Source organism: Colobus angolensis, unplaced genomic scaffold (genome assembly GCF_000951035.1).
Source record: "Colobus angolensis palliatus isolate OR3802 unplaced genomic scaffold, Cang.pa_1.0 Scaffold12, whole genome shotgun sequence".
In the NCBI taxonomy this organism is placed as follows: Eukaryota; Metazoa; Chordata; class Mammalia; order Primates; family Cercopithecidae; genus Colobus; species Colobus angolensis.
The window spans coordinates 398,634-420,986 of record NW_012113141.1 but is presented as its reverse complement, the minus strand read 5'-3'; the positions used below and the strand labels follow the sequence as shown (position 1 = coordinate 420,986).

The 22,353-nt window shown below is 36.7% G+C and overlaps 1 protein-coding gene across 1 annotated transcript in view; it reads left to right on the top strand.

Annotated features, from left to right (window-relative positions):
* Nucleotides 1-22,353, top strand: part of CTNNA3 (catenin (cadherin-associated protein), alpha 3) — a 518,663-nt gene that overhangs the window by 126,481 nt on the left and 369,829 nt on the right. Inside the window, exon 4 of the mRNA XM_011929384.1 lies at nt 17,043-17,209. Within this exon, the coding sequence (XP_011784774.1) occupies nt 17,043-17,209 (167 nt within the window). The remainder of the gene's footprint in view (nt 1-17,042; nt 17,210-22,353) is intronic.

Below are 22,353 nucleotides of genomic sequence, written 5' to 3'. Positions count from 1 at the left end.
CTTTATGAATCTGGGTGCTCCTGTATTGGGTGCATATATATTTAGGATAGTTAGTTCTTCTTGTTGAATTGATCCTTTTGCTATTATGTAATGGCCTTCTTTGTCTCTTGATCTTTGTTGGTTTAAAGTCTGTTTTATCAAAGACTAGGATTGCAACCCCTGCCTTTTTTTGTTTTCCATTTGCTTGGTAGATCTTCCTCCATCCCTTTATTTTGAACCTATGTGTGTCTCTGTGTGTGAGATGGGTCTCCTGAATACAGCACACTGATTGGTCTTGACTCTATCCAATTTGCCAGTCTGTGTCTTTTAAGTGGAGCATTTAGTCCATTTACATTTAAGGTTAATATTGCTATGAGTGAATTTTTTCCTGTTGTTATGATGTTCACTGCTTATTTTACCCATTAGTTGATGCAGTTTCTTCCTAGCATTGATGGTCTTTACAATTTAGCATGTTTTTGCAGTGGCTTGTACCAGTTGTTCCTTTCCATGTTTAGTGCTTCCTTCAGGAGCTCTTGTAGGGCAGGTCTGGTGATGACAAAATCTCTCAGCATTTGCTTCTCTGTAAGGAATTTTATTTCTCCTTCATTTTATGAAGCTTAGTTTGGCTGGATATGCATTTCTGGTTTGAAAATTCTTTAAGAATGTTGAATATTGGCCCCCACTCTTTTCTGGCTTGGAGAGTTTCTGCTGAGAGATCTGCTGGTAGTCTGATATGCTTCTCTTCGTGGTGAACCTGACCTTTCTCTCTGGCTGCCCTTAACATTTTTTCCTTCATTTCAACTTTGATGAATCTGACAATTATGTGTCTTGGAGTTGCTCTTCTCGAGGAGTATCTTTGTGGCATTCTCTGTATTTCCTGAATTTGAATGTTGACCTGCCTTGCTAGGTTGGGGAAGTTCTCCCAGGTAATATCCTGAAGAGTGTTTTCCAACTTTGTTCCATTCTCCCCGTCACTTTCAGGTACACCAATAAGATGTAGATTTGGTCTTTTCACGTAGTCCCATATTTCTTGAAGGCTTTGTTTGTTTCTTTTTACTCTTTTTTCTCTAGACTTCTCTTTTTGCTTCATTTCATTCATTTGATCTTCAATCACTGATACCCTTTCTTCCAGTTGATCAAATCAGCTACTGAATCTTGTGCATTCGTCACGTAGTTCTCATGCCATGGTTTTCAGCTCCATCAGGTCATTTAAAGACTTCTCTACAGTGGTTATTCTAGTTAGCCATTCGTCTAATCTTTTTTCAAGGTTTTTAGCTTCTTTGTGATGGGTTTGAACTTCCTCCTTTAGCTCAGAGAGATTTGATCATCTGAAGCCTTCTTCTCTCAACTCATCAAATTCATTCTCCGTCCAGCTTTGTTCTGTTGCTGGCTAGGAGCTGCGTTCCTTTGGAGGGGACGAGACACTTTGATTTTTAGAATTTTCAGCTTTTCTGCTCTGTTTTTTCCCCCATCTTTGTGGTTGTATGTACCTTTGGTCTTTGATGATGGTGATGTGTAGATGGGGTTTTGGTGTGGATGTCTTTTCTGTTTGTTAGTTTTCCTTCTAACAGTCAGAACCCTCAGCTGCAGGTCTGTTGGAGTTTGCTGGAGGTCCACTCCAGACCCTGTTTGTCTGGGTATCAGCAGTGGAAGCTGCAGAACAGTGAATATTGCTGAACAGCAAATGTTGTTGCCTGATCGTTCCTCTGGAAGCTTTGTCTCAGAGGAGTACCAGACCTTGTGAGGTGTCACTCTGCTCCTACTCGGGGGGTGCCTCCCAGTTAGGCTACCTAGGGGTTGGGGACCCACTTGAGGAGGCAGTCTGTCAATTCTCAGATCTCAAACTCCGTGCTGGGAGAACCACTACTCTCTTCAAAGCTGTCAGACAGGGACATTTAAGTCTGCAGAGGTTTCTGCTACCTTTTGTTTGGCTATGCTCTGCCCCCAGAGGTGGAGTCTGCAGAGGCAGAAGGGCCTCCTTGAACTGCAGTAGGCTCCACCCAGTTCAAGCTTCTAGGCTGCTTTGTTTACCTACTCAAGCCTCAGCAATGGTGAGCACCCTTCCTGTAGCCACTCTGCCCCTTACAGTTCGATCTCAGACTGCTGTGCTAGCAATGAACGAGGCCCCGTAGGCATGGGACTCTCCAAGTCAGGCGTGGAATATAATCTCCTGGTGTGCTGTTTGCTAAGACCATTGGAGAAACTCAGTATTAGGGTGGGAGTGACCCAATGTTCCAGGTGCTGTCTGTCATGGATTCCCTTGGCTAGGAAAGTGAATTCCCTTACCCCTTGTGCTTCCTGGGTGAGGCAATTCCTTACCCTGCTTCAGCTCATGCTTGGTAGACTGCACCCACTGTCCTGCTCCCACTGTCTGACAAACCCCAGTACCTCTGTTGGAAATGCAAAAATCACCCATCTTCTGCATCACTCATGCTGGGAGCTGTAGACTGGAGCTGTTCCTATTTGGCCATCTTGGAATGATCAAAACTGTTTTTATCAGACACACATCCCATATTAAATTCCTGCTCAAATTGAGATCATAGTTGAAAGACAAAACTGAAAGGTGCACCAGTGCCCCCAAATCAGTGAAAATTTAAGATCACAGAACATGAGAAGTTTCTGGCAGTGAAAGTGATCAAGTAGTAAAAAAATGTGGTTAAAAAAGGGCCAAAGGAAAAAAGTGATGAAGAATCCACTTAAAATAGTATTGCATTCATCAGTGATAGACTGGATGAAGAAAATGTGGTACATATACATCATGGAATACTATGCAACCATAAAAAGAAATGAGATCATGTCCTTTGCAGGGATATGAATGGAATTGGAAGTCATTATCCTCAGCAAACTAATGCAGGAACAGAAAACCAAACACTGCATGTTCTCAAATAAAAATGGGAGCTGAGGGGTGAGAACACATGGGCACAAGGTGGGAACAACACACACTGGGGCCTATCAGGGCTGGGGGTGGGGAGCGAGAGCATCAGGAATAATTGCTAATGCATGCTGGGCTGAATACTTAGGTGATGGGATGATTTATGCAGCAAACCACCATGGCACACATTTACCTATGTAACAAACCTGCACATCCTGCACATGTACCCCTGAACTTAAAAGTTGAAAAAAATAGTAGTGCATGAAAATTATATAATCATTATTCTAAGTTGGCTCAAGGATTTGGCTGGTTCAGGTCTAACCTCTAACAACGAAAAAGAAAAAAAAAACTATAAGAAACTGTAAAATAAGTGACTGTGCTTAAATATGCATGGACCTGTAATATCAAATGCATTCTTTAATTGTTGTATTGTATTCTTGAATGTGTCTTGTTATCCTTTTCTGTGTGCTACCACATTATATGAGATAATACTTCTCATTTTTCTTTGCTTTTGGACACTAGGGGCTATCAATGAGATTCGTGTTTTATTTTCCTTACCAGATATTCAGTCTATACTGATAATTCAAAAGAAGGAATTAGCAACTCTTATTTTCCCTTACTTGCTTCACTGTTTCCTCCTTATATTCCAAAATTTTTCATTGCTACTTTTTTTACCCAATGTTTTTGACCTCTTCTTTCTTCTTTAGTCTGTGGCATTTACCTGCTTTAATAAATAGCAGTTTCAAACATCCCTGAAGGGAGGCATTTGGAACTGAGAGTTGCTATTGATAGACCACTGGTTATGGACGGTTGAACCCCTAAAATAGTGTGATTGATAGTGCAACGGGAAAAGTTCCCTTGTCCTCCTCATGGGGTGTGTGGTGGGAGTGTGGCTCGCTTCTTCAGTGCCCCGCTGCTCAAACCTCTAGGAGAGCATACAGATGGGCAGGCTGTGGGGCTCCAACCCCACAACAGTGTCTCAGGGTGAATGTTTACAGCTCTGAAGCCCCAGTGGGCATGTTACAATGTTATAGGGTGCTCTTTTAGTTAAGCCATCTGTAGATGGCTTGCATTAGCTCAATTAGACCCCTGCCTTATCTCAAGGACAGGGCTTTTTGTGTCCTGGGGTTCTTGCCTTGGTGTACCAGAAGAATCTGATCACACATGGGCTTGGAGAATGAGTTCAAGCTTTTATTGAGTGGAAGTAGCTCTCAGCAGGTTGGGGAGACAGAAGGAAGATGGTTTCCCCTAGAATACTGCCTGACTCTTCTCCGACTGCCCAGTAAAACTCCACGTCGTTCCACCGGTCAGTGACCTGCGGGTCTGCTCTTGATGTCCTCTCTACATCCAGCCACTTGTGTCTTCTTCCACGGATCTGCTCCTCTCGACACCCTCTCAATGTTCAGCTGCTTGTGTATTCCCCCACCAAGATGTGTTTCTCTCCACGTCCAGCTGCTTGTGTGTCTGCCTGCTGGAGTCTCGGGGCTTTTTATAGGCACAGGACTGCAAAGTGGCAGGCCAGGACAGTCTTGGGAAATGCAACATTTGGGTGCCAAGGTAGGAGTGCCTGTCCTCACCTAGGTCTGTGGGCACAGGCCTGGAGGTGGAGCCCTCGCCAGGAACTACACCCTCCTTTACCCAGCACTTCCCAGCCTCCCTTCCCTATCAATAGCAAGCTGAGATTTATGATGGACTGAGACAGGAAAGTTTGCTGAATCTCCACGGGAAATTCTTCTGGAAGTTTGATGGGAGTAGCCTTAATTTTGACATGATAAATCTTCACACTAAAATATATAAAATATAAACATAGCAGTGAGGATACTTTTGCCTTGTAAGAACTCCGTGTTTATTCGGTATATTTTTCTGAGAACTAAAGGGTTTCACCTATTTTCTTTATTGTGTTTCCGTAATCTTTGTGTTTGCATAATAAGGATATTGATACCAAAAAATTATGTGACTTGCTCAGGATTTCATTGAAAGGTAGTGAACAAGGTAGATGAGCTGGCTGTTGACTCCTGCAGTATGGTGTTTCACTATTATGCTTTGGGGTGAGGAGAAAATTCATACCTCCTTTTGGTATTACACTGGGAGCATTATTTAGAGCTGGCTGAGTATTCTTCAGGGAACTATTTAACTGAGGCATATGGGAAATTCCTGAGATGCTAAAATTATTAGATATATGAATACTGAAGCTGAAAGACTGCTGGGTCAAGTTTTATTCTTTTAAGGGATAAACTCAACTTTATGTTGTCTAGGATTTTCAGGCAAGGTTCATATATTCAGCTTAAGATATGATGGCCAACTAAAGAGTTTTTGAAAAAGAATTTTTAGGGCCACACTTATATACATCAAAATGGAGACCCTTGTTAGTTGTATGAACTTTTTAAAAATGAAGTGCTTTTAAAAAAACAGATTATGAATTTTATTAGTTCATTTATCTCAGATGAGGGGGCAGCAAACATTCTCTATAAAAGGCCAGGGAGTAAATATTTCAGGCTTTGTGGGGCATACATTATTGCAAGTATTTAACTCTGTCTGTTGAAGAATGAAAATAGCTATAGAAATATGTAAGCAATAAACAAAAAGACATGGTTGTGTTCCAATAAAGTTTTATTTATGTATACTGAAATTTACATTTTATATAATTTTTCACGTCATAAAATATTACTCTTTTGGTTTTTTCCCCAACCTTTAAAAATATTAAAAAACATTCTTAGCTTGTAGGCTGCACATAAACAGGGCAGGCTGGATTTGGCTTGTTTCCATAGTTTGCTGACTCTGTCTGAAGTAAAGGAACTAAGAATCCAAGGAGTTTCAAAAATATTTGACCTCTTAACTTGTTAAGAATCTTAAGTTTCTCAGACTGAATGTATCATTGGTGGGAAAAGTAAAAAGAAAGGACAGTTAAAGCTACTGTTAATTTTTGTGCAAAAGACAACCAATATTTATAGCTTAGAGTTTGATTTTAGCTACATAATGAGCTCTATGGGGTCTCTCTAGGGATTTCCATTCTGCTCATGGTTTTGCTGCAGCGTGATAAACAAGATCAGCACCCTCTACCCGCACCCTTTTAATGATCTTGATATGCCCCTCAAGGAGAGAAGTTAGCTGCAATGTATGTAAATGTTACTTTTCTACTGCTTCATTATAATAATTACTCACTAGTTTTTACAGTTATTAAGGTGACAATTTCCAGTACACATACATACACATTTATTTATTTATTTTTTTGGTCTCCTCTATAGGAATGTTTTTAGTCTCATGTTTTTGACTACACAAGAAATATGCCTATTTTTAAATAATAAAAAAACTTATTCAAAGGTCCTTACTAAAACCTCTGTACATCTTTAATTATGCTTTAATAATTTAGATTATATTTATGATAGCATGTCATTTTATGCGCTTATTGACCATTTGTATTTTTTCTTTGGAGAAATGTCTATTTAGACTCTTTGCCTATTTTAAAAACTGGGTTGTCTTTTCATTATTAAGTAGTAAGTTTCTTTTTTTTTAACAGATTCTGGATACAAGCCCCTTATTGGATATAGGGTTTACAGACATTTTCTTCCATTCTGTGGGTTGTCTTTTTACCTTCTTAATTTTTTTTTGTTTGTTTTTTGGAGTCCAAAAGGTTTAAGTTTTGATTGTCCAATTCATCAATTTTTTAATTGCTTGTACTTTTGGTGTCATATATAAGACATTGTTGCCTAACTCAAGATTATAAAGTTTTATTCCTGTTTTCTTTCTAAGTTTTATAGTTTTAGCTCTTGCATGTAGGTCTATGATCTACCTTGAATTAACTTGTGTGTGTGGTATGAGATAGACGTCCACATTTAGTTTTTTTTTTTTTTTTTTTGTGTGTGTGTGTATATCTAATTGTCCCAGCACCATTGTTGAAAAGACTGTTACTTTCCCACTGAAGTTTCTTGACCCCTTTGTTGAAGACCAACTCACCATAAGTGCAAGGGTTTATTTCTGAGATATCAATTCTACTGATTATTATAGCTTCCTTGTAAGTTTTGAAATTGGGAAGTGTGATTTCTATAACTTTGCCCTTCTTTTTCAAGATTGTTTTGGCTATTCTGGGTCCCTTGCATTTCTGTATGAATTTTAGGATCAGCTGGTCAATTTCTTCAAAAGAGCCAGCAAGGATTTCGTTAAAAGTGTGTTAATGCATTTTCGCATTGCTATAAAGGAACACCTGAGACTGGGTAATTTATAAAGAAAAGAGATTTAATTGACTCATGGTTCTGCAGGTTGTACATGAAGCATAGCATCAGCAACTGCTTCTGGTGAGGGGGTCAGGAAGCTTCCAGTCATAGTGGAAGGCAAAGGGGGAGCTAGCATGTCACATGATGAGAGTGGGAGCAAGAGGAGTGGGAGGTCCCAGACTCTTTTAAACAACCAGATCTCATGGGAACTGAGCAAGAACTCACTTGTTATCATGAGGACAGCACCAAGACATTCATAAGGGATGCACCCTCATGACCCAAACACCTCCCGCTGGGTTCCACCTTCAAAACTGGGGATGACATTTCAACCTGAGATTTGGAGGGGATAAACATCTAAGCCATATCAGTCAAGGATTATTGTGAATCTGTGGACCAATATGGGGAGTATTGCTCTCTTAATATTAAGTCTTCTAATCCATGAGCACGAGATATGATCATTTATTTAGGTCATCTTTAATTTGTCAGCAATGTTTTGTGGTTTTCAGCATACAAGTCTTACACTTCTTTGTTAAATTTATTCCTAATTATTTAATTCTTTGGATGCTCTTGTGAATGGAATGTATTTTCTTTTGTAATGGTTCAGAATCCTAGATGTTTATCTTCCTACATTTTTATGCTCCTTGGGGTTTGACTTTGTACTTTCAGTACGTACAGTTAGCCACATTGACTTCCTTGCAAGTTTTGTGTGAGCTTGTGAACTAAGACTTTATAATGGGGCCCTAAAATAACTTCTGTCATTTCTACATAAGGAGCATATCAGTAGGGCCAAATTTGACCTTACTGATTAACAGCTGTAGTACTCTGAATGGGGTGATATTTGAAAGAATAAATTTTTTAAATATTTATTGCTCTGATCACAGCTGTGGGACTTGAATTTCTAGTAAGGTGAAGCCTGAATTCTACTTTATTACTTAACCTCTTGATGAATAGAACTTTGTTGAGGCTGATTATAAGTGATAATTGATAATTGGTAATTTTATTTTAAAATGATCCTTTGATGTAGGATCACTCTCATTTTTCATTTTCTCCTCAGAGAACTTTTAAATCATACATAAAATATTGAAATCTAGGAATTGTGCATACGGAGAGTTATTGTATTTGTATTTTTGGGGGGGATGTGCTATGGAACTATGTCAATATACTTTAAGGTAGGTGTATCTGAAGATGCTGACATTTAAAACCAAACAGAAGAATCTTCTCATTGAAGTGGTTCATTTTCCTATTTGAGGGTACCTGGTAGAGACCATGTTATAATCACTGTTGTATACCCCATAGTGCTTTGCATATTTTAGTGCTCAGTAGTTGATAAATGAATGAATGACCTGTTTGTAAGGGTTAGGTATCATTTATTAAAAAAAAGCTTTCAACTCCAAAGCACTAGAATGAGATTCTTTTAGCAGATGTCAAAAAAGCAAATATATCAATTTTTGCTAATTCAGCATAGTGTAATGTAAGTGTATTCATGGCTAAGCTTGCTATATTTAGCCATAAAAGGAAATATTAGAAAAAAAGGATAAATTAACTTTAGTCAGAAACCTTAGTTATAAGGCCTATTATTTCACCTCAAAAGAATTAAATTGACATCAAGAATAATATAAAAGTGTTTATTGGTGGATGGCATATCAGTCAATAGGTTGTTGGGAAAGAAATTCAATAGAGAGTAATTATGGGTAGCTATTTCAGCTCAAAGTTTAAATATTTAAATTATAAATCCATACTATTTTCTCTTTTTATTGATTGGTTTACAATATGGATTGCTTTGTTCCTTTGTCAGTTTGTTTTACTGTAAACCACTTTAGGTATATGAAACTTGTAACACCAGGAGATGATGATAATGTTGTAGGAATATATTTTGTGTATTTTATTATCTTAAAATTATTGTCAAATTTAGCTCAGTGAGGTGGCTCATGGCTGTAATCCCAGCATTTTGAGAGGCTGAAGAGGGAGGATCACTTGAGGCCAGGAGTTCTAGACCAGCTTGGGCAACATAACGAGACCCTATCTCTATAAGAGATATAAAAAATTAATTGGGTTTGGTGATGCATACCTGTAGTCTCAGCTCCTTGGAAGGCTGAGGCAGGATTGCTTGAGCCCAGGAGTTTGAGACTGCAGTGAGCTAAGATTACCCCTGTACTCCCGCCTAGGTGACAAAGTGAGAGTCTGCATAGAAAAAAAAATTGTCAAATTTAAATATGACATGAAAATACTTGGTCAGTTTTTTGAAAATTAAAAAATTTCATTTTTCTTTGAAATTCTGAAGAGATGTTTAGCTCTATTTTAAAATCTTCCTTAACATTGAATTTTTTAGGTGCATAGTTTATAGATACATTGTACAAAATATTTTGCTCATAAAAATATTAATAAAGTTTTAAATCAGGAGTTGTGTACTTTTACATATAAGTATATAATTAAAGTTTGACTAAATGTGACTGAAAGTTATTTCCAGTGTTTTAAAATACAGCAGATAATTTTTGCTTCAAGATATATTCGTTCTCATTATTAGAAGTAAAAAGTTCATTAGTTCATTAGTTATACACACACAAATGCACAACTTAAATATTTTATTTTATATTAAAGGGTGTAACATGAATGTTATCCAATCTCTTTTTAGCATGGTTTGTTGACTGCATCTTACATAGTCATTTTGACCAAAACCACAACCAAACTATATTGACTAAGATTTCCAGTTTTGGTGTCTTCATGGAAGAAAGCTTAATGACACTTGGGAAGCTACCTAACTGCAGAATCTTTCTTGATCTTTTATAATCCTTTTCCTTGCCTTGCCTTGCCCTGCTCCAGCTTTTACCATTTTTTGCTTCCACATCCAACTTAACATTTTTAGCAACTTGTCTTTACTGAATGTCTCCAAAGCATTAAAAATTAGTTTTTAAAAAATTAATATATGTATTTTTACACTTATATTTGATAGATTTATATAATTAATAAAACTATATAATTATAATTACAACTCACATGGAAAGATTGGGGAGCAAACCTTTTCAACTTCTTGATCAACTTCAATTATTGGAAGCAGAAGGTCTTCAGTGTATTTTACATACCAGAAAGGAGATATCATTAATATGTTGCTGAGAGTAATAAAAAGAGTTTATTAATCTAGAGAGGTGGTGAAGAGGAGGTCTTTTAATACAGCTTCTACTATATCCTATCTATGATGTTGGGAGATGTTTCTATTATTTTTATAGAAACTAGCCCCATCAGATTTTATGTTTTAGAAAACATTTAGTATAATTTTATAGAATCAACCCAATCAAAGTATTTCCCAGCTCATTTTGAGAGTTCCCAATGGTGCAGGGCTCACTGACTGGCTGCTCATGTCCTTCTGAGAAGTGACAACGTGCTGGCGGCCCTGGCTTGCTCTCAGCGCCTCCTCGACCTAGTCGCCCACTCTAGCTGCGCTTGAGGAGCCCTTTAGCCCACTGCTGCACTGTGGGAGCCCCTCTCTGGGCTGGCTGAGGCTGGAACTGGCTTCCTCTGCTTGTGACGAGGTATGGAGGGAGAGGTGCCGTGGGAACCAGGGCTGTGCGCTGGGCTTGCGGGCCAGGGCGAGTTCCAGGTGGGTGTGGCCTTGGCTGGTCCCACACTCAGAGCAGCCCCACTGCCCCAGGCAGTGAGGGGCTTAGCACCCGGGTCAGCAGCTGCAGAGGGTGCACCAGGTCTCCCAGCAGTGCCGGCCGGCTGGTGCTGCACTCGAATTCTCCCGGGGCCTCAGCTGCCTCCCTGAGGGGCAGGGCTTGGGACCTGCAGCCCACCATGCCTGAGCCTCCCCCACACCTGCAGTGGGCTCCTGCACAGCTGGAGCCTCCCCCACACCTGCAGTGGGCTCCTGCCTAGCTGGAGCCTCCCCTACGAGCCCTGCTCCCTGTGCCATGGTGCCCAGTCCCATCCACCGCCCAGGGGCTGAGGAGTGCAGGCGCACAGCGAGGGACTGGGGGGCAGCTCCAGTAGGTGAAGCCAGCTGGGCTCCTGAGTCTACTGGGGACCTGGAGAACCTTTATGTCTAGCTAAGGGATTGTACATACACGAATCAGCACTCTGTCTAGCTCAAGGTTTGTAAACACACCAATCAGCACTCTGTGTCTAGTTCAAGGATTGTAAATACACCAATCAGTACTCTGTATCTAGCTAATCTGGTGGGGACTTGGAGAACTTTTCTGTCTAGCACTGTGTCAAGCTAAAGGATTGTAAACACACCAATTATCACTCTTGTGTCTAGCTCAGGGATTGTAAACGCACCAATCAGCACTCTGTCAAAACGGACCAATCCGTTCTCTGTAAAATGGACCAATCAGCAGGATGTGGGTGGGGTCAGATAAGGGAATAAAAGCAGGCTGCCTGAGCCAACAATGGCAACCTGCTGGGGTCCCCTTCCAGAGTGTGGAAGCTTTGTTCTTTCACTCTTTACAATAAATCTTGCTGCTGCTCATTCTTTGGGTCCATGCTGCCTTCATGAGCTGTAACACTCACCGCAAAGGTCTGTAGCTTCACTCCTGCAGCCAGCAAGACCACGAACCCACCGGGAGGAACGAACAACTCCAGACACACTGCCTTTAAGAACTGTAACACTCACTGTGATGTTCTGCGGCTTCATTCTTGAAGTCAGTAAGACCAAGAACCCACCAATTCCAGACACACCTCCATTTTCATTAAATCATTATGCTGGTCTGCTGTTGCCTTTACCTGGCTCTCTCTCTTCTCTGATGCATGAATGCTGCTGGTCTTGAAGCTGGGAATTTTGCTTTCTCTGAATTGCTTCGTTAGAGGGCTCTAGGGCAATGTTCAGCCTAAGGCTAATTCTTCCCCACTATTGAGGCAAGACTCTTCTTTGTATTCTACTCAATGTCCCATAAGTTATGAAGTTTTCAAGTCTGGTGGTTGGACAAGCATTATTGCCAGTCCTGTGTGAGTGGCAAGTAATGTTACCTCAAATCCTTTTGGGTGGTTCTTTCCCTAGCCTTGGGTGGTTTCCTCCAGTATATGGGTTGATCAGTATTCAGCTGAATACCAAGAGGGAGCATGTGCAGATTATCGGTGTTCTTTCTCTGTGTATCTCTTCCCTTTATCATTCTCTATTCTGTTTTATACTTTTACTGCCTTGAATCTCCCAGGACTCTCAGCTTTGTCTCCTCAGCTCAGAGAATTTGCCAGGCTCTGCTTTGGTTTCCCCTTCCTGTATCATGGCCTGGAAAATCTCTTATGGTGGTAAGCTGGGGCTATCAAAAGGGTCATCCTTGTTTTTTGGAGGGGGGGTCCATTTCTCAGGGATTACTGACCTTAATTGCCTAACATCTAGTGCCTTATAACCATTTTTGCATTTATTTGGTATGTGTTTTGGTTTCAGGTAGGAAAGGAATCTGGTCTCTGTTACTCTGCCTTCGCTGGAAGCAAATTAGAACTTTAAATAAGACTTACTGAGTTCAACGATAATAAAATGGAAATAAAACATAGCCAATAGTTTACAATAGCAACCATATGCAGCCACATTCCTCGTCTATAACCCTGCTGTAGCACCCAACCTTGGGTCCACACAGCAGTGGCTAGCTTTGCTTCCCTTCCACCTGCCATAATAAGGTTTTCTTTTAATCATACAAAACATTTTTGGTCCTTGTAGTCAAACTGTCTTGGATATTTTAAAGGAGAGTCTTTACCATTTTTTTTTTTAACATCTGTGTAAGTTTAGGGTGGCATTGAGATCATCACCCTCTCTTTCCTGCCAAGTAAAATAATTGTCTGCTAAAAAGTTAAATTCAAGCTTCTACCTTTTCAGAGTTTTCAGATTCAAAATGGCACTTTCCCAATTAAAAACAAATAAAACCAAACCCTGAGTGTTTAGTCTCAGTCTGTGAACCCTATTATATACTGAATCAATGAGTATGTACTAATGCATGTTATATGTGTATGATATAAACCTTTTACCATGATGTATTTGCATCACTTGGCCAGATCCATATATTAGAAATCTTAATAGAATAATAAACATAATGTCAAGTAAAAGCCGGGGAAATTTTTTATCTTCAGTACCTGCCCCTTTTCATTTTGGTTATTCTCTTTTTCCTCTGGATATTTTTCTTATACCAGGTTTTCTTTGACTTTTACGTTTGTAATCAATATAATCACTTTTAGAAAGTAGAATTATACTTTTAAATGCAGCAAAGTAACTTGTAAAAGAACCATATAGGAAGCTTTATGAAATAAAGAATATTTTGTAATATGTGTATTTGGCCAACAATTTTTTTGTACTTCTGGAGTGTATTTATTTGATCATATAGTTTGTAGGTCAGATTTTTGTATATTCAGAAATTTTCATCTCTTACACATATATAGGTGTGTAAAAGTTACCTCTATAGATATTTGTGGACTATATACTCTAGTACCTTATTTTAGCAGGCATTTCATAAGTGACTTTTTTTAACAATTAAAAAAAATCCCTTTTTTAGGAAAGGAACTAAATGGACTCAGTAGAAAGAAGTTTTCTGAACCTAGTTTTTGTGGCATTTTCAAGACCTTTAGTAAATTATTTTTATGTATAGAGTGGGATTTCTTGAAGAAAAAATGTAGTTATTTTTATTTGTATGTATTTTAAATGTGAAATTTCCTATTCAGCAAACTTCAAAGTAAAAGCATTATAAGCAAGATTGGGAATGATATTTCAAAAGAGTAGACTCTCCACATGTAGACTTTATAAAACATAGATGCTAATATTATAGATGGAAAGGAAACTTGTACCTTTTTTTCTATTTAATTAGGAAAATAACCATTTTCTCCTGTCAGAAATCAATATGACAGTGAACTGGCTAAATTCTATAAACCAGTTGTTGTTATCAATACCTTATCAATAGTTGGAACATGTTTCTTTTACCTAGAACATTCCTTTGTATGTCTTCTGACACCTCAGGCAGAGGTAGGTCCTCCTTTGTGTCTCTTAGTACTTTGTACAGGCCTGTACCAGAAACCTGTATCAGTGTTTGATGACTTTCACTTGACTCTGAACTTCTCGGGCTGCAAAAAAACTGTTTCATACTGATATCTATCTCCTGGATACCTAGGATACAGCTGTTTTATAGAGGAAACAACAAATGTTTATCAAAGAAAAGTTGAATAATGTCCATTCACATATTAATTTGGCAATATGTAGTCAATGTATTGAATATATGCAACAGAGTAAGCACTATTCTAGATCCTGGGAATGCTGTGGTGACCAGGACCAGTGCAGCTCTTGCACTTACTAGTTTTATGATCCAGAAGAAAAGACAGGTTTTGATACAATTTGTTATAATAAATTATGAAGGTTATGGTAGAAAGCATAGAATCTTACTGTAAGACCTATCTTAGTAATGGGGGGTCCAGGCTTCCCACAGGAAGTGATGTTTAACTTAGGACCAGAGTGTGGGCTGAAACCAGCTGAAAAGGGTTACGAATATTGGGGAAATTAGGGACAAGTCCAGCAATAAGAATTTAAGTTATAGCATCTTTATTAATGTATTTTGGGGGTGACATTTCTCCTTCCAACAGAGCTACCTGACTGGCTCTTCATATTCCCTTAACAAAGACAAGAATATAATAATTGTTTAAATGATCTCTTTCTGAATATGGCTCTTCAGCCAGTTGTTCAACATTCCAACATTTTTAGAGTAAAAAATATGTAATTTTTTGATATATATTTAGTTTTAGTATGTGAAGTCAAAGACAGTATTCTAAAAAGGCTATTATAACTTTCCAAGTCAGAATCACAACAATAAAAAATTAATCTTTTTTTGCGGGCATTCATCTGCTTTCTAAATTTTGGAGGTCAGTTTAACTTTTCAAAGTCTTATAGCAGCAATTCTGACTTGCAGAGAAGCACATTAAAATCACCCACCTATTGGTCTTAAAAATTTACCATCTCTATTAGAAATTTTCCCCAAAGTAACAGTTAATCTTTGTTGAGTGCTTTCCATGTTTAAATACTGTGCTAAATATATTATATGAACTATCTCATCTAAGCATCCAAGAAACACTGTGAGATAAATCATATTTTTACCCCTTTCTCTGGATAAAGACATTGAAGGCATTTAGTGTCCAGGGTCCCAGAACTAGATGGGACATATAAGAATTTGATCTCAGAAGTATCTAGAGTCATAGTTCCTCACTTGGTATTGCTAAAGAGATCTAAATGAGACATACTAACATGTTGAGACAGTCTCAGACCCTCCTCACAAGTTTTGTCAATTATAAGAAACAGTATTCTTTATTTTATTTAGTAAAATAACTGACTCAATTTTCTTTATGCTAAGGTTCATGAGTCAATGAAAACTAAAATATTTACGGATGTAATCCATAAATGGATAAGACAGACCCTTTTGTATATTTTTGATGGGATGACTGTATTTTGGAGAATTTTGTGGCAATATGTAACAAAACTTAAAATTCATTTGCCTCTTGACTCAGGAATTCTACTTTTAGGAATTTATCCTACGGCTAAACTTGTTCATGCATGTAAAGATATATGTCCTGGGCATTCTCTGTAGTATTATATGAAATAGGAAAAAGTTGGAAATGACCTATGTGTTCATTAGGGGCCTGGTAAAATAAGTTACAGTGTATCAATGAAATATGCCTTATGTACTCTTATTTAATACTTGTAAAATAGTAGTTATTATTATTAATTAATTTCAAAAAGAAGAAAATGAAGAGTAATGATGTTAAGTGACTTGATTAAGATACTAGGACAGAGACATTGAAGCAGTCTGGCTCCAGAGTACACACTGTTAATTCTTGTGGTATATTGCCTGCTGGTCATCTCTTTCCCAGTATGAAAGGAAAATAAATTGATAAGCAAAAAGAAATTATAGAAAATCTCTCTAGTAGGATACTACTTGTTTAAGGCTCTATATTTTTATCTTTTCTTCTTATAACATATACAATAACTATGTTTTGTTATAAAATCTGTCTTTATAAAACATTTGTATATATGAATGCATATGAATATATTCAGAAAACATACATATATAAAACATATGTATCTATATATACTTATACACATGAATAATACATTCATGTAAAAATTTCTGGACAGATATACAAGAGCTGAATAGTTGGTGCTTTGGGGGATTAGTATGGAGACTTAAATTTTTACTTGATGTTCTTTGGTGTGGTGAATTATTTAAAAGTAATGGACATGTATTATAATACTTTTATAATAAAAGCAAGTTTAGATTTAAAAACTTAAAAAATAGTGGATGTGGTAATTATCAATTATGCTATTGGATGGGAGTAAAGAGAGATTTTTATTAAATATTTTCATTTCATACCCTTCTGAACTGGGAACGTAAAACAATGAATGAATATATATTTAATAACAAGATATATTTTAAATGAAAAGGCATTAAAAATAGTGAACACAATATTCTTTAACAATTATGCACTATGAAGTACTATTTCTGTGACTAACTCTAGGATATAGTTTATTCATTATATTGACAGTTTAGAATAAATTTGCCTATGTTAAACTTTTATTGCAGAGCTGTAGTCTTATTATCTTAAAGACTACCTCTTTTCTAACATCCATTGAGTTACTTTTCAACTCAATAAAGATTTACCTTGTTTTTATAAGCAGGATTGTTTATGATTGAAGCTTTAGTAATAAAACCTTTTACAAGAAACGAGATTCAGCAAAAGCAGAAGTTGACAGCAATTTTATTAGATGTTCCTAGTCAATTGAGCACAATTTTCTTGCAAGAAAATGATATCATGCTTCTTAATTCCAGAATATTTGTCAAAAACAAATGTTAATTTGAAACGGCATTGTTTATTGAGAAACCATGTGTTGACAGTTGTCAACTGACAATATTTTTATATTATGCTTAGTCTTGGAATTTACTTGGAATTAGGTTAGCTGATAAATTCTGAAATAGGCATAGGTGAAACTTAAAGTATAACTTATTTGGGGTTGTATTTTTCAGGTGAAGCTCTGAAAGTATCAGCTGAGAGATTTACAGATGATCCCTGTTTTCTCCCAAAAAGGGAGGCTGTGGTTCAAGCTGCCCGTGCCTTGCTGGCTGCAGTGACGAGACTCCTTATCCTTGCGGACATGATTGATGTCATGTGCCTCTTGCAACATGTGTCAGCTGTAAGTAAAAGATGGCTTAGTTTACCTTGGCATTGTCTTCACTTCTAATTTCATTTTCTGAACCTGGCGTCGATCCTAGTGCATCTTGGCTTCACTCTCATTTCTTAACTTCACCCCTTCAGAAGCAGACTAGACTGGGTTGTGAAGACTAATGTATACCTCAAAATAAGGAAGCCAGAGTTAGTTCTAAAGCCAATGGGAAATTAAACAGAAGATGGCTTGCTTATAAGGAAATGGCTAGGAAAATTATAGACTTTTGATCACTTAAATAACTATGTTCTCTATAAATAAATAACATCATTTAAATAACTATGCTGTCTATAAATAAATCACATCATTATATAGATAATATATAATAAACATATGAGTATAAATGACTTGAAAAATACAAAACTTAAAGCTTAAGACATTTGGAAATTTATCCTGGTTTGTAAATGAATTCTACTTTGCCATGTCCTCTTGATTCAGGATAAAGAGTGCATGTTTACAGGTAGTCTGTGATGTCTGTAGTAATCCATTAGGAAAATGTAGACATGTATTTCATACAAGTAAATAATGCATATTAACTAGTAGGATACAAAGTTAGCAAGATATCCTGAATGCTTTATTTTTTCAGACAAACCCACTTAGCACATTTTTAGTAGAAAGAGAATTTTATTAAAGTCTGTTTTCTTAGTTTGATCAAATCATTAGTAGTGTTCAGATGAAAAGGTTGCAAAGAACTCTTTTTATATCTGTTGTATTTTCTGCTTGAAATAGGACCCTTATACTCTGTCTATAAATACATCTGCATTGTCATAAAGTGTCTGTGATTTTACTATCACTACTCTATTAAGCAAACAATGGTCTTATTTGATTAACCTTCTTGTCAAAATCATTTTCTCTAACTGCTAAGCTAAACCTTTCTTTGCATCTTTCTTTTTGTCTTTGTCTTTTTCTTTTTTTCTTTTTTCTTTTTTTTTTGAGATGGAATCTCACACTGTTGCCCAGGCTGGAGTGCAGTGGTCATCTCGGCTCACTGCAATCTCTGCCTCCCAGGTTCATGCAGTTCTCTCGAATAGCTGGGATTACAGGCACACACCACCATGCCTGGCTAATTTTTTGTATTATTTACTTTTAGTAGAGATGGAGTTTCACTATGTTGGCCAGGCTGGTCTCGAACTCCTGACCTCATGATCCTCTCACCTTGGCCTTCCAAAGTGCTGAGATTACAGGTGTGAGCCAGTACACCTGGCCACATCTTTCTTGTATTCACTATTGCTTATTTTAACACTAGAGTGACCCTCTCTTTGTACTTCCATTTTTTTCTTTTGATAGTTTTATTACCATAAAAACAGCAAATCAATCCTTTTTTTTTTTTTAGTTTAAGTAGCTTTTTAGGAAAGGGAATTGTTCTTATCACCAGCAGCTGTTTACTAGAAGATTTGTAGGTGATATAATTGAGCAAAGGTTTCTGTTACTTGGTTCTTGGTTTGTTGAGTAACCATAGACAAATTACTAAACTGATAGTTTTATTACAGTAAAAAGAGCAATTCGATCCTTTTTTTTTATTTTTAAAGATTTTTTTAGTTTAGCTTTTTAGGGAAGGGAATTGTTTTCATCACCAGCAGCTGTTTACTAGTGGATTTGTAGGTGACATAATTGAGCAAAGGTTTCTGTTACTTGCTTCTTGGTTTGTTTAATAACCATAGGCAAATTACTGAACATTTCTGAGATTCATTTGTCTCATATTTGAATACAGACACTAACAAATGCTGTAAAAAAGAAATGGGTACAAAAGATTAAGTGGCAGGTAATTCCTAGTTCCAGTGACGTGATAATACCTAGTTCCAATGACCCAGTAATTCCTGTTTTAGACTCTAGATTTGTTGAGATAGGGCAGAATGCAGGACTTTTGTAATGTGAAAACTGCCACCTTCATAACCAATTAGGAGGTAACTGTATAAAGAATAAAACCACTTTCACTACCATTTTAGTTGAGTGTCCACTAGGAGTTAGGCACAGAGGTAGGTAATTCACCTACATTATGCCATGCAAATGAAGCAGGATGGTGTTGTAGATCAAACAAAAGCAAAGTACCTCTTGCAGTAAAAATTAGAGTTAATATTTATTGGGTTTTTATAATATGCCAAACACTGTGCTGGATTATCCCTTTTAATTCAATTCTCATGACAGCCCTATGATCATGATTTCTATTTAAGAAATGAGAAAACTGAGGCACACTGAATTTAAGTAACTTGCTCAAGGCAACAGGAAAGAATTAAAACTTTTGGAACTTACTACTCTAATAGTTAGAACAGCTTTAACTACAAACAGCTTTTAAAAGTTTTGGCAAATTCATGGACCTACAACCAGTTGTTAAAGTAAGTTAGATATGCCAGAAGGTGTTTTAAATTCTATCCATCCTCTCTCACACTTAGAGCCTGAATTTCAATTAGATTATATGTCACATATAAGTATGTATAGTAAAGCAGTGATATGTTATGAAAAAGGAAGTGGCATCTTATCAAAGAGAAGGGAACATCTTTTGTGGTAAATTATGATAGTTTTTCATGGTTTCATCGTCATCAAAAGTTTATATATGAATCATATTATCAACTCAATTCTTTCAAGACTTCATGTAGAATGAAAACCACTAAATTGTTTTTGAGATCATCAAGATTAGAATTATTTAGCCCAACATTTCCCCAAAAGTATTCTGTAGAACATGTCTTGAAAATATGGAAAAGGAAAAAAGTTGTTTCTTTTTGTAAGTTATCAATGCTGCACATGTAAATTCCCATGAATGTTTTGATGCACATTAGCACATTAAAGTTGTTGAGAAATATTGCCCCAAAGAAGCCTGTTTAACTCTGCTTAACTCAGAATTTCCCAAATGTTTTTGATCCCAGAACTCTTCCATAGTATAGTAATCCTGGGACTTTCTGAAACCATACTTTGGGAAATGTCAGTTTGGAATTTTTCTAATAATGTTTATGACAATATTAGCTTCTACTTGGAATCAAAAGAATCATAGTGGAGAAACTTCAGTGCCCTTACAGTTTGATATTTTACCTGAAGTAGAAAGACTCTCTGATAATATGCAATATATGCAACTGCCTAACAATACATGATCACTAACAATGATAACAATCTCAATTTTCTCAGACAGTGAAGCTGATTTTGGACAATTCTAATTGTTGGAGACATATTTCTCAAACTGAGCTTAAAACTGCCTCCCTGCTATTTCAAATAGTAGGTCTAGTTTTGCTTTCTGGAGCAACACAGAATCAAGGCAATAGAAAAGGCTCTTTTCAAATAACTGATGATTACTCTTGGGACTTACCTATGTCTCCCCTTTTCTAGGCTAAAAATTTTTTGACTTTTGAATGTTCCTTATATGGTAGTTCCAGACCACTCTAAATACCATAGAATTTCTGTGTATTTTTCAAATTGACTTATATTTCTTTGTATGACTTTTAGTTACCTGCTGAAACTTTCAGTCTTTATTTTGATCTACTTGACATGGTGAGCAGAACTGTCTGGTTCGGAAGGTTTGAGAACTCTGGTGTTTGGACTCCCAGGGTGCCTGCTTCTGCTATCATTTTCCTTGCTTTTGCTCATGGTGTCTTGTCTTAGAATGTGAATGGCTATTTTTGATTGGATACTGAACATTGCCTCTTCTGAAACCCATTTCAGGTAATTTCTCACTGCCTTATTAGTTCTTTGATATTTTTAAGATGAATTGTTTTATCATCAAACCTTATTTGTTTCCTTCAGCAGAGGATCAGACTGAATTTCTAATTTGCCATTACAAGAAATAGAAGTCCCCCTAATCATCTCTGTAAATCCTTTTCTATGCACTCTGGATTGTAGGTAACTTCCATAAAATGTTGAAATCAATGTCTTGAAATCAAAACAAACTCCCTGATGTGAACATTCCGTGATATAAATGTACAATTACATCCCTGATTTAATGTCTAACATGATCTTACCTATCACAGTAGCCTTGTCATGTTGTTGGTTCATATTGATTTTGAAAACAATTAAAACCTCCAACTCTCTGAACTCAAACTACTCCTAATCCAGGTCTTCCTCCTGTGATACTAGTTTTTTTTAAAAAATATGTAAAGGTAGAAGTTACATTTATATTCATTGAACTTTATCTTATTAATTCTAGCTTTTTGTTACAGTCCATCAGGATCTTTTGACTCTCGATTTTGTCTTCCTTTCCTAACCTTATATCATTTTCAAATTTATTCATGAAAAATTGTTTAATGACATGGAAAACAGTTTTATATCTTTCTTTTAGATAATACCAATCAAACATGAACACCCTTTGAGTAAAGTTGTTGAAATGAGCTTCAAGCTTGCTTCATTGGGCTGCTGTATAAACCATGCTTCTTTATTTTTTCCTTTCTTCTTCTTTTTTGTTTGTCACTCAAATTTTATTGTGTACAACATTATCTAACAAAAATTCTATTTGCTTTATACTGAATATAAAATAAGAATTCATAATGAAACAAAACCTACCCAGAGATACATTCTCATCATTGATTTAGAACTGAATGTCTTTACAATCCAAAACTTTAGAGGTTCAAACAATGATAGTTAAGTACATATATGGGGTACAAATTACAATGGAAAACAGCAATGATTTCCTCATAAAAGCTGTAAGTTCTTAATTATAAATAGAGGTAATAAATGCTTCACATGAAATATCATACAATGAACTATCATAAAATATGCATACATTATATATGTCAAATATACTTGGCTTCATAATTTATGGTCAATGTTATTCATACACATATACACCCATATATATATACACACACATATATATATAAAAGAGTTTTCTAGGTATCTTTTGAAATTACTCAAGCACATACACTATGGAAAAACTGATAGAAATACAAAATGTTTCAGACACCATTAGTTTATTTTCTGCTAGAAGACACACGATGCTCCCCTTGTGAATCTATGGAGTTAAGAGTTTCTGCCCTTTCACTCGGCACATCACCTGCCACTAAACCGAAAGAGAGGTCTGTTTTAGCTTCCTACTTCCCATAATCAGGATGAATGAGTGGAATGAAGGATACATGATTGCAAGAGTTTGGCAAAGCAGGAATACAAGTTTGCTCTGCTGTGTCCTAGGATTCCAA